The sequence below is a fragment of the Fundulus heteroclitus genome, unplaced genomic scaffold (genome assembly GCF_011125445.2).
Source record: "Fundulus heteroclitus isolate FHET01 unplaced genomic scaffold, MU-UCD_Fhet_4.1 scaffold_72, whole genome shotgun sequence".
Classification (NCBI taxonomy): Eukaryota; Metazoa; Chordata; class Actinopteri; order Cyprinodontiformes; family Fundulidae; genus Fundulus; species Fundulus heteroclitus.
Window position 1 is genome coordinate 1,537,404 of NW_023397165.1, and position 13,109 is coordinate 1,550,512.

Sequence of the window (13,109 nt, forward strand, 5' to 3'; positions counted from 1 at the left end):
GTATGGACTTTAGAATTAAGTAATATGCACAGTCCCATCTCAAATAAATATTTGTTGATTTGTAAAAGTGTAATTTTCAGTAATTGACATTTTTGTGCTGCATTGATTTTGCCAAACATATAAAGTCCCAATAAAACACTTTTTTGATGCTTATAAGGTGACAAAATGAAAATAAATTCAAGGGGATTGAGTAGTTTTGCAAGTCATTCTATGTTAAGATGCCCATAAGGTGGGTTATTTTGAACTATACTACGAGTGACAGGCAATATGAGGGGCTCCTCAGTATAATGTGATAGCAGCTGCTTCTCTTACCGTCTAAATATATATATATATATATATATATATATATATATATATATATATATATATATATATATATATATATATAGCATTTTCACAGAATACTTACAGGATAGACCTTTAGGATGACACAGTTTGTCTAAGTTTTTTTGTCAAAAGCTAAAAGTTTTGTTGGACACACTAAAAATGGAAAGTAAAATAAACTGTTGCGAGCATTTGCAAATACTATTTGACTCCGGTGTTGTGTTCGTTCACGTCTGCATCCTCCACATTGAATACTCCGCATCCTGTGTTTCCTAACCCTTTTTGCCTCCATCGGCCAGAATGTCCTGCTGTTCTGCACTACATTAGCATGGCCCAATAGGGAGTGCTGCCTAATTCCCAGTTGCATGGTCCCGTTTTTAAAATGCTGTAATGCTACAAAACAAATTTACAGGCTTGACTGAAGAAGTCTTATTCAGTTTATAGATTACATGCGCAAAGCATCCTGTTTTATATCTAAATATCTTTAAATTCTTCTTTTTATCTATATTTTTATTTCCCTCCACCTCCTGTGTGTATGTCCTTATCTTAACTCTACCTTTACCTATCTTCGTTCTCCTCCTCCTCCTCCTTTCTTGCTTCCCCTCCTCCACATCAGGTCTTTGAGTCAAGGCAGCACCAACTCCAACATCCTTGACGTGCAGGGAGGAGCCCATAAGAAGCGAGTGCGCCGCAGCTCGCTGCTTAATGCTAAGAAGCTGTACGAAGACGCTCAGATGGCCAGGAAGGTGAAACAGTACCTTTCTAACCTCACGGTGGAGACGGATGAGGATAAACACCAAATCACGTCCCTGCAGTGCGAGCCGTCTTACAACACCTGTGAGTTAAACGGGAGTCAGCCTGTTGGAGTGACTGTTGTTATTTAAACTGTGGATATTTGCCCCTAATTCTGGCCTGATATGTAGTGAAGTGGAAAAGCAAGAAGGGCAATGTTTACGTTTTTAATGATTAATTATTGTGAACATAAAACCTTTTACTGCTTTACCAAAAATGTAATCTAACTTGGCTGACCATTGCTGACACCTGTAATATTTGTCCACACTGCCACCTAGTGTGTTTGCAAATGCCCTGCAATGAATACAGTACTCTCAGCATTTCATAATAGTCTTAGAGTAAATGTACCTTTTAATCTGAAACTTAATTTATTTTATTTTATTTACTTTTACCACAGTTCAACTTGTTCTAAATTTTCAAATTATTGCTGAACAGCTGTCTGTGTCACATCATATTAATACCCAAAGGAAACAGGCCGTCATAGAAAACTAATGACAGTTCCTACACTGTCCTGTGAAAATAATTAAGTTACACTAATTTAATAGCAATTTTTAGGGATGCAAAATATTTACTGTTGAACTGCAGATGAGGTACCGTTTCCAAAACACTCCGGGTTTCCGCCTCATGTGATTGATCTTGGCGCACCGCTACGACAAAATAAAAGCCTCCACACCTTCAGTATGAAGTTTTGTTTATATGTTAAAACAATGGGAACAAAGTATATGAGATGTATATATTAACTCTATATTATGTATAGCCTATATTTGCGCACTTATACTAGCCATAATCCGAGTTTGAAATGCATTTAAATATATCATGAAACGTTAAAATGTACTTTATTGTGAAAAACCAACACCGTCTGCTTCTTCCTGTCTGGCGAGCGGCAGCGGCTGCTGGTTAGCACCGCCATGTACTGCTCTCAGGAGGGAAGGAAAACTAAATGTTGCCCATTTAGCGTCTTTGTTGCAACTTTTCAGACACTTCTATTGAATTTCTTTTAAAATGGACTACCAACGACGACTTTTAGCAACTTTTTTTTTGTTTGTTTGAGGCAGTAGCGAGGGTTCCCAAATCCCTCAGCGCTGTCTCACAGGCAAACCACTGCTGCTGCTGCCTCGTCACGTAAATATAGTTTTTAAAGTAGTCTTTTTTTTGTCTCTGAAACTGTTGCACTAAAATAATTCCCTGAATTTGATTCACACACAGCTTCAATCACCTTTTCAAATCGTTCACTGTGTGAAGCTCTGATAGCTGTCTTTTTGCTTTGATGTAGTGTGGATTCAGGCAGTGTATTAAAATTAATTTTATAAAGATGATTTTTAATTCCAAACACATTTAATCACTATTTTAATAATTATTTTGTTTTGGCAAAAGCTCTCCTACAGCCTGGGTCCCAAATTTCTGAACACATATGCAAATTAGATCACGACATCACAAAGATAAAATAAATTGCAACATTAAAAAAAAAAAAAAATGAATAAATACTGAAATAATTACGTTTTGGCTCAACATATAATCACTTCAAATTTTATGCAATAATGATTTCCACATTTAATTGTTTGTGTTTTGCTTGATATTGAAGCCTTTAAATACTTATAGATTTCTTCATTGTATTAAATCATCAGAATTATCTTATTTAATCACTATTTTATTGGATTGTGTCACATTTGACCTACCTTTGCCAAGATTTGTGGCACAGGTGTATAATTTAAAGAGCTTTTATTAATCACTGTTATTAATTTCCCCACTGGATCGGTGTGCTTAAATTTAAGGTCGGTTTGCCCACTGAGAAGCTGGTGTGACAGGGAGTTTCCAGATGTGCATTTCTCAGTGACTGTCTCTGTTTTCAGTGAGCAAAAACCTGAGTGACAGGCGGTCCAACAAGGCGGACATGTCTCCGGTGTCCCTCAGGGCAACCCTGCCCTCGGGCAAAACTCAGAACAGGGTGTCACAAGTCCTCCAGGTTCAGGTGCCGCTGAACCCCCTGCGGAAGAAGAGCACCGCCAAGGATGTCGGCACGCCCAGTGAGTGCTCCTCAGCTGAACTTCTCCTCCATTAAAGCCTTTTTCTTGCGTTAGGCGTCGCCGTCTGGAATCGGCAATGGTTCGTGGCCTTTTTTACCAAACCTCTTCTCTTCTTCTTCCCAAAAGACTCCAGTTCTCCCCAGGTGGCGAAGAAACCTACGACGAACTCGTCGGATGAGTGGAGCGCCAAGAGACCGTCTGATGACACGGTTTCCACCGTCTCATCCCTTCACTCCAGTCCCACGGTGTCGCCTCAGGGCTCCCCACGCAAAGGTGTGCAACACTTTTCACCCTCTGGATTCATTCCTCCGGCTTGTTGCAAGCTTTATTTCTCGGGTGTTTTGGAGACGCCCTCAACGGTGTTCGGTTTCTGCTCTTAATTCTGCCTTTGATTTTTCTCTCTTAGTGGGAGGCGTGGCCAAATCGCAGAACAGCAGCCAGATGAACTTATCGGGGTCGTCGTCGTCACTGACCAGTGACACCAGCACAAAGACGGGCACAATTAGTCTGCGCAGCTACGGCATAGGTGGGGCCCTTCTCCACAAGAGGATCCTGCAGATGACCAGTCAGCGTAGCAGAGAGAGCAGCAGGGACAGACAGGACGAGCTGGAGGCAAAGACTGAGGACGGAGCGGAGGCAGCTCAGGAAGGCCTGTTTTCTTCAGAGCAGAGCAGAGGAAGATCCAGACAGCTGAGCAAGCAGGGCGTTCAGGCAGATGCAGGGCAGATGTTACTGAGGACAAGAGCAGAAAGCCCAGCACAGACACCTGTAAGGACACACGGTGGGTCTCCTCCGCCCCGACGGGATTCCAGGAGACCCCAACCCCCAGTGTCACCCATCAGGACGAGGCTGCTGTCCCCGTTCAGGGCGTTGAGGGAAAGGAGTCGGTCCAGGGAGAGGTCCCTCCCAAAGAGTGAGGAGGGAGCTGGAGAGGCTTCGCCCTCCTCACCTGAGGAAGAGACAGAGCAGAGAGTCAGGCGGTCGGCCAGCCCCAACCCTTTCCTCTGGCTGTGCAGAGACAGGCACCGCAGGAGGAAGACGGTCTGAACCTCCAGCGGAGTCGGCGAGAACAAACAGAACCTCTGCTGCGTTTGCGTTCGATTCCGACGCCAAGAAATTAGCATCACATGTTGTTTTTAAAACGTGTGACGAAATGGATTTGACAGAGAGGATTAATGTTGAGACAGTGAGTCAGGAATAGGAGGTAGAAACCTTTCTCACTGTGCATGCCACTGAGCGGCTAATGTTGGCTCATTTTGGAGACGCACCAATCAGCTTTTCATGGCTGGTTTCCAGTGTTGTAAAGATCTGATGTGTTGAAAAGGTCTAATCACTACCTAGTGGCGGTCGGTTTGATGCCGCCACAGATCAGAAAAGATTGTATCGTTCATCTTTTTCCGCCTGGCCGATAGCATTCATGACAGATGGAGCTGAAAATCAGCTCATCAGTCGATTTCTTGTTGCATCTTTAGTAGATCTAAGCAGGAATCTTGTTTGTTTTAATCATAAAGAAAGAACATGTATAAATACTTTATTAGATTAGAAAGAAACTCCATGTCTGTGTCTGACAGGTCATTTGTTCATGCTTGTCTTCTGTGTTCATTGAGTTAACTTGAGTTTTGCAGGTTCTTCTGATAAAAAGTTCAATCTCTGAGTTCAGTCCTGTTTCACGGTCATTTTGCCACAACCCACGCAGCTTCAGTAGATATTTAACTAATGTCATAATTCACACACGTTAGCCGTAATTGCCACCAGTAAGAGTTTGATTAGCTCTAAGTGGATTAATGGCAGCGGGGTCTGACTGCAGGGCGCTTCGAAGTGCTGGTATTGTACAGAACAACCGTACAGCTTGGTGCCGTTGACTTCATTCCCAGTTTCTGATTACATCGGCCTGCATTGTCATTAGTCTTAATTATCCTAAATGTCTTTTTCTCTTCAGGTTGTCCCGTCCTCCCTGCCGGCAAATCGGACAACCTGTCGGACTCCAGCCACAGCGAGATCTCCTCCCGCTCCAGTATCTGCTCCGTGGACTCGGCGCAGGCCTCCGGGCCCGACGACCGCTGTAACCGGACCTGCTCCAGCGGTACTGCTGCTCCTGCCTCGATGGCGCCCAACGCCACCGCTGCTACGGCTGCTGTGGTCGCTGAGGGCACGGCGGCGTTAAACGCACACTTAACTGCTGATTACAGCCAGCCCAGCACAAGGTAATTGGCTCTGGTTCAGCTCGCTTTATCTAATCTGTCTGCTTAATTATCGGAGGCTGAAAGGCGCGCTTGTAAAATGGAAGCCACGATGAGACTGAATGGGGTTTAGATTTTAAAGTATTGCATGACACATTTGGCCTCATGGGGGTTCAAACCTTATCCTGAAAACAGGACATTTAAAATATTCGTCAGATAAATTGATACGTGAAGACATTTCTTTTTCTTTATAGTGATCAAATGCTACGTTGGTGTAAAGTATTCACACCCTTTGAACCTTTTGATATTTTATTTTCCAGTAGACCAGTAGTAGCTGCAGCTCTTGATGTATAATTAAGGTTGTTGTCATACTTGAAAGTGTACCTGTGTTAAGTTTTTGAGAACCTCTCACAGGTTTTCTTCTTGTAAAGAAATTCTCCAAAATGGGGAAAACAGTTACAAGCATTGTTGTCAGTTTTCTTCTTCTACTTGTGATATTTCTTGCCATTTTCTACACTGTTTTGTCCTTGAACTGCAAAAACAGATCTAAAAAGAAGTAAAATGTTTTTAAAGTTAATCTATTCATCCTTGATTTGACCCAGTAAATAAGATTGTCTGCCAATGGAATGAGTATTTTTACCCCTAAAATAAGATAATTAGATATCCTGCACTTGAAATAAGATGATGGAGATGAATTGTTCCTATTTTAAGTGGAATAATCCTATCCTATTGGAAAATCATCTTTTTTATCTGCTCAAATCAAGGACAAATACACTCATTTAAAGAAAATTTTACTTATTTTTAGTTCTGTTTTTGCAGTGTGGTGCCTCCAGTAAGCCTGCTCACAAATTTCTGGGTTTTAGTCCCATGAGGCGAACCTCTGAAGCCTGGGAATTAAGTTACACAGGTGGTCCCTGTTTAGTAATAGTCATTTCTGAACACATTGGACTTTTAGAGGTATCAGAAGGAAGGAGATCATATAGAAATGCACAGCAACAACAACAACAACAACAACAATAATAATAATAATAAAACTTTGAAAACAGTGTATAATTTTCTTTCCACTTCGCAACTGTGTTTTTTTTTGTTTTTGTCTATCTGTCATATGAAATTGCTGTAAAATGCAATGAAGCTGGCCGTTGTGACATGGTAGGGACACAAATAATGTATTCTTCTTTAAATTAGAAGCAGTACATTATGCCAAAATTTGTTTGTGGTGTTAAAGTTGTAGAACACACATTTTTGACCCCTCATTGTATTCACCTCAAACTTTTGCACAAGCCCTCCTCCCCCCCCCCCCCCCCCCCCCCCCCATTAAAAACACCAAGTCCTGGAAGTCGTAAAGAATCAACGGCTGTTTATTAGCATTGCCACGTTTTACTGCTCTCCTCTCTCCTCCTTCTCTCCGTGGTGTTGTGTTTTCACGCAGGCAGCTTTTTAATCTGGCTGAGTAAACCGCACAGCTTTTTTTATTGTCTGCTGTTTGTTTATCGTCCGCCCATAATCAGGCCACTCTGTCTCGTAAAGAGCAAACTGAAATATCTTCCTCTCTGATATTATATTACCTTGGCAGCCTTGCTTTGTAACATCGACTTGTTTTATGAAATATGGCCCCATTTCATTGACTGCCTTGTTTGTCCTGTAAAACGCTGGGAGTGAATCAACCAGCTGGTCAGGGAAAAAAAAGTAAAGCCGAGTGGAAGTTTTTAAGGGAAAAGTTCTTTTTCATGGAGGACGGGCTGTCAGATTTCTGATCAGTCCGCTCTGCAACATCAGTCTTCGTCCTGTTTCCTGTCTTTACTAACTTCCTGTACTTATTCACCCTTCATTGCCCTCATCATCCACGATTTTCTCCTGTTAGCTTTGCTTCGTTTATACCACCACAAACCTACCGGGTTTACTAAGTAACTGGAAACCCCAGTTAATTAGATTTTTCCAAATAACTGCGTTATAAGGTGTTTAAATGTATTTAGTGAGATCAGTAGAAAGAAAATGACTTCCTACGTAGTTTGCAATCTTTTTTTTTTTTTTTAGAAACATTGAAAAGGATCTTGTCCATTTGTGCCTGCCCCTCTTTACTCTGATACCTCTAAATTAAAACCATCCCAGACGTCACCTGATGAATGAATGGAGAACAAAATGGAAACATCCGAGAGAGAACATTAGTTAACAAACAACATCAGGAAGACTGAGATCCTGCAGTAAATTTACAGATAACTTTAAAACCCTTGAAGCCCAGAGGAGATTAGGAGCAGTTTCTGTCTCAAATTCCATACCTGATATAAATTTGCGTACAGCTCCACAGCTATAATGTGTGAATGCAAACTTTAAGTACCTGTGTGAACGTAAGGCATTAAATAATATTTTTCCTGTGGAACCACTATTGCAAATGTCACTATGTCTGACTTATAGGTAATTAAACAAATAGATTTTTTTTTTAAATGGGCCTCCTTTTAATTTCTTTTCCAAAATAAAGATGGCAAAACACAATTAAACCCCTTTTGAAAATACAGGAGAAGCCTCAGACGTTATAGACAACCATCTTTACTATAACTGCAGCAAACCTGGACTCAATCAGCTGAAGAATATTTGTAGAAGAAGAGTTAGGCTATAAAACAACGTCCTAAGCTGTGGGTCGTAAGAAGTCTTTGCCGCCAGCAAACAGTGGAACAGGGTGTCCTGGTTAGATGAGACCAAAATTAACCTTTTTACCTTCATGCCAAATGCTTTGGTTGTCAGAAAACAAACACTCACCATGACATGCCTCATCCATGCTTTGAGGAGGTTTGCTCATCAGCAAAGACAGGGATGCTGGTCAGAGTGGATGGTTAGATATATGGAGCTAATCACAGGGCGATCCTGGACAAAAACCTCTTAGTCTGCAACAGACTAAAGACTCCGCCGGGGTTGCCTTCCAGCAGAACAATGGCGCTAAACATTCAGCAAGAGCTACAATCAAATGGTTCGGTCAACGGGGGAGGGCTGTTCCAAATGTCGGTCACACGTTTCATCTTTTACACTTGTAGTAGTGACTTCAAGATTTTCAATTTGATAAATTCAAACTTTCTGTCAGTATTTGAATTATGCCAGAAAACTCCTTGAAGTGGGCTAATAAAGCAGCAGTTGGACTGAAAGTTCAAGCCTCTCATTTTTAGCGCCACCTCCAGTCGTCACGTAAACCGAAGTTCTCTGAGCGGCACATTTCTTTTGAAAAAAAAATAAATTAAAAAATCCACCAACCACAATATGTCCCTATTTAGCCAAATGAACAATCAAATAAATGCAGAATAGATTAAAAAAGGCATTAAAGGAACGTAAATAAATGGACTCTCATACTCTCCAAGTCAAAACCAAGGAAAATAAGTGGAAAAAAAAAAAATTTGGGATGTTTATAATGTATTGTAATCTTTAGATTAGAAGTATTAGAGTTTAAATGTCAATAAAGGTAGCAGTGAGTGGCTGCTTTGTCATTATTGGGTTTTATGTTAGCCTCTTTATTTATTTACCTCACATATTCATCACTGTATTTACCTTTCACCCTCTGATAATCTACAGATATCCTGCAGTTGTAGAGCTGGTAGATGTGCCACATTGTAACCGACTGATTTCATCTCCTCTTCACCTTTTTTATCTGATAGTTCTTCAGTTCTGGCTCGAGGCTATGCGCCGCGACCGTTCAGCTCGTCTCTCTCCACGGAGGAGCTGACCCCGGACCACGCCGCCCTGGACCCGGTGGTCGACAGCGGCCGCGGCAGCTGGACGTCCTGCTCCTCCAACTCCCACGAATCCTTCCAGATACTCCCCGCCTCCTCCTGCCGGCCCTGGGACCACGGCATCCACGGCCACCCCCTCTCTCTGCCGCACACGCACTTGGGCGGGTTCAAGCACACGGCGTCGGTCCGGTCCGCGGCGGAGGCGGAGGCCGGCAGGCCGTCGTGGGCCGGCGACGTCCCCGCCGGCCGGCACGCCAGAGACTCCAGCTCAGATCTGAGCGGCCAGCTGCGGGAGAGCTGGACGTCTTCGGGCTCCCTGTCCGATAACTACGAGGGCAATTACGGAACGATAAAGCGGCGAAACACCTCGGAGCATCCTTCCTCGCCGGCCAACGAGGAAGGAGGGCAAAGCACAGACGCCGCCTACAAAACGGTGACATCAAGCACAGAGAAGGGCCTGATAGGTGAGGGGACGGGATGAACGCAGTTTAGCAGCCGCCGGCTGTAGCGCCCCCGCCTGCATGTGGTTGATCTTGTAGAGATATTAAAAACACATTAAGAAGCACCAGCTTCATGCAGGAAAGATTATTCCTACTTTGCTATTTTTATTTATTTTAGGCGTTAGGCTGATGTTGAGATTTGGGCTATTTTTTTGTTTTGTTTTTCTAAAAAGATCTACATGATAAATTATGGACACATCACCCATTACAGCTTTAGGTTTCGCTTTATGCACGTCAGTCATCCATCTTATTGGTTTTATATTTTCCTATTAATTTCCACATTTTTGCTGCATCTATAGTTGTGTGTTGTGCTCGTTAAATCCTCGCATTCATTTAATTTTCCCCCTTTTTTTTTTCTTTTTGTTTCCCGTTTACGCTCCTTCTGTTCGTCACACCCCTTCTCCCACTCCTTTCTTTTCCTCCATCCTTCCTCTTCTTTTTTTTTTTCCACCTGCACATCCATCCAGTGTACTGTGTCACCTCCCCCACTAAGGATGAGCGTTACCGAGCTCCCCCTCCCACCCCTCCAGGCTACCAGGGTCTGGCTCTGGGCGATCTCGGGCTCTCAGACGGAGTAGTCAGCGGGCCGGGGTCTCCCGCCCCCCGACCTCCTCACCTCAGACCTCCAGACTACAGCGTGGCCCTGCAGAGGAGCAAGCTCCTGCAGAGCCCCGGAGCGGCCAGCGGTCTGGCTGAGGTGCGGAGGCTTCACCTCCAGCACCACGATGCCCGGACCGCCAGCCCCACACACGGCCACTCCAGACCGCCCAGCATCTGCCGCCCATCGAAGGACCTGGCTGATAGTGAGGATGGTAGGTCCTACCGCCAGTTTTCTCATGGTCAAATGACTTGATTCCCATTTGGTCCTCTTACCTTCAACCTCAGTATTGAGGTTTAATAAAATAAAATAAATTCATGTCTTGAGCTGAAACTACTTGAAATTTGTGAAGCAGTCATCTATTAGTTTTTATTTTTAAAAGTCATAAAAGAGAAACATTTAATTTCTATCATAAGCTGTCGGAAGTCAAGGATAAAACGGCTTTAAAGTGTCGGTTTAAGTCTGTAAACACAGACTTTTCCTTTTCCTTCTTTTAATGTCACTGTGAATTAAAATACTGTTTCCTGCTATAGAAATGGAAAAATCTGAGTAATATTATCCGAGTGGGTACCCACTGTGTTGCTAGAGAGGCATTCCTCTTCATATATCTTAGTAAAAAGTAAATGAATAACAAATTTAACAATTTTGGGCTTAAGTGCATTCAAACGATAAGGCAACACGAAACTGATTAACTTCTCCAAATACAAAAATACAAACTAATGAAACGTCGTCCACTCACCACCAGGATAATGTAGGAATGCCCAGCAGTGCTAATTAAGAACATGGTCTCGTTAATTTTGAGTCACCTTGCATATTTTTCCTCGTTGACCCCCACCAGTTGGGAAAAAATTGCAACAATTGTGACTCTTACGGCTTTCCATATGTTCAACTTCCCACTGTCCGATGCTGCTTCAAATCACATGAAAATCAGCAGCCTTTTTTCACAGCGGTGATTAAAAACAAGCAGGTGCGTCTCTCTAAGGATGTTATTATCAGCAGCCTGTATTGCATTGATTTGGTGTGGAGAACTTGTTCAGTGTTTTTTTTTTTTTTTTTTCCTTATTTGTTCTTCCCTTATTTGTTTTCGTGGACCTCTACAAAAAGCAGTTTATATTTACTTTATATACAAAACATTAATTTATTTGAAATGACAAAATATCCACCGAAAAAAATATATTTTATTTCAGCTTATCTTTTATAACGTGTTTCCCCATTAACTCCAAACCACACCATAGAATGGAAAGAAGGATTTGCTGTATAAATGAATCAAGTTCCACTTCCAGCATGACTTAGTAAAAATTATGCCCTAATTACTTATGTAATTAAAAATTAAACTATTAAATGTTTTGTGAATGTCATACACGGTTAGACTGAATTGGAAAGAAAGAGAAAGAAGCTGCAGTTCAGTCATGAGTGCAACTCCGCTACTTAATTTAATTGTTTTTGACAATCTGACAAATATTTATAACTAACTCAAAGTATTCCCATATTTTACATAATTTTGGCTCATTGGGCATTGAAGCGTCTGATTCAAGGCCGTGTTTGTTTTTGAAACTAACTCAGACGAAGCCCGCTGTGACTGGAGGCAAGCAGCTTCAAAAACATGTTTGGTTTTTGTTGCTCTGGCTCCTTGCTTTAGTTTTCAGACCTTAGAATCTCACTGAAAATGTTAAATGTTGTTGCATCTTCTCTTTTCCAGATGAACAAGTGTCGGCGGTGTAACGTTACGTCCTCACAACGCGGATCACGTGACCATGTTGACCAGACGTAGGACTGAACTTTCAGCCTGTGGTCATCATCGTCAGCGCACATTTCCCCACTCCGCCCACCATCCAGTGGGTCAATGTGGGGGTCTCCCGCCGCCTGTCGGGACTCAGACTTTTATGGACCCGCTTCAAAAACCAGAGATTTTTAGAGACTTCTTTTTTTTTTTTTTTTAAATGAGAACTTCTGAACAAAGCTGAAAAAGGGTGGCGTGATGGGATCCCATCGCAGGAGACGGACTTTTAAAAGAGAAGGAAAGCGTGACGATATTTATGCCTCGCTGGAAAAACAGACCACCACGTACCTCCATTCGCTCTCCAGGCTCACTCATCTGCAGATGTTTTCTATTGTTCTTACAGTTCTTTTACTTTCACTCACTTGTTTGAGTTTTTGCCTTTGTGTTAAATTTCTGAGCTTGCAAATGTGAACTGCTTGAAATATTTTTTTTTTAAATCAACTTTAAAGGAAGATTGAATGTAAATGAAGATCCGCCGTGGGGGGAAAAAAAACATAGATTTTGAGATTTTTAAGTGTTCTTCTCTAATAGTTGATCTCCAAAAGGCACTGATAAATTTCTGAGCTCTGTGTGATATTTTTCAGGTGGTGCAAAAAAAAAAAAAAAAAAAAAGACACTCGATCCCAACCCAAATCTGCTGAAAACACACGCGTCTGTGTTTAGCACTTACTGCCCTTTTGCTTCGCTTGACAAAAAAAAGAAAAAAAAGAGACAAAGAGCATGTCTGCCGGTTCTTCTGAAACTTTGCAACGCCTCCACCCCGCCACCTCTCCCTCTGCTCGCTCCGCCTGCCGCGTGAGGCTCTTCAGAGGCCCGCCGCCTCCTGCACGTTCTATTAAACCTGTATTATAACTCGTTTTTAATGAGCTGAAGAACAAATGCCTCGCTGCTTCCCGTAGAGTAAAACGCACGTGTTCGTTTTATTGCAGCAGCTGTAATGAAACAGATAAATTAGCACTGCGTGGCGACACCATGTGCATGCACGTAGACTTACACACACACACACACACACACACACACACACACACACACACACACACACTCACACACACTCTCCAAAATCAAAAGTGTTTACGTCGAAGCTTACGTATTTTGTTTACAGTGTTTACTAGACTAGTTGTCTGTGGAATTACGAGCCCGAGAGTGGATCGCTCCGGGTTTTCGCTGTAAATCTGTTTATAATGCAGCAGGGTTATGC

The 13,109-nt window shown here is 42.4% G+C and overlaps 1 protein-coding gene across 11 annotated transcripts in view; it reads left to right on the forward strand.

The window, feature by feature from the left end:
* Positions 1–12,610, forward strand: part of rapgef6 (Rap guanine nucleotide exchange factor (GEF) 6) — a 189,308-nt gene extending 176,698 nt beyond the window's left edge. For 10 of the 11 annotated variants that reach the window (XM_036134009.1, XM_036134011.1, XM_021324971.2 and 7 more), the window contains 8 exons: positions 941–1,161; positions 2,967–3,140; positions 3,267–3,413; positions 3,547–3,666; positions 5,080–5,344; positions 8,959–9,497; positions 10,001–10,345; positions 11,831–12,610. In XM_036134009.1, the coding sequence (XP_035989902.1) occupies positions 941–1,161; positions 2,967–3,140; positions 3,267–3,413; positions 3,547–3,666; positions 5,080–5,344; positions 8,959–9,497; positions 10,001–10,345; positions 11,831–11,853 (1,834 nt within the window). In that variant the 3' untranslated portion in view covers positions 11,854–12,610. The remainder of the gene's footprint in view (positions 1–940; positions 1,162–2,966; positions 3,141–3,266; positions 3,414–3,546; positions 3,667–5,079; positions 5,345–8,958; positions 9,498–10,000; positions 10,346–11,830) is intronic. The other variant, XM_036134016.1, reaches the window with a different exon arrangement.
* The last annotated feature ends 499 nt before the right edge of the window (positions 12,611–13,109 follow it).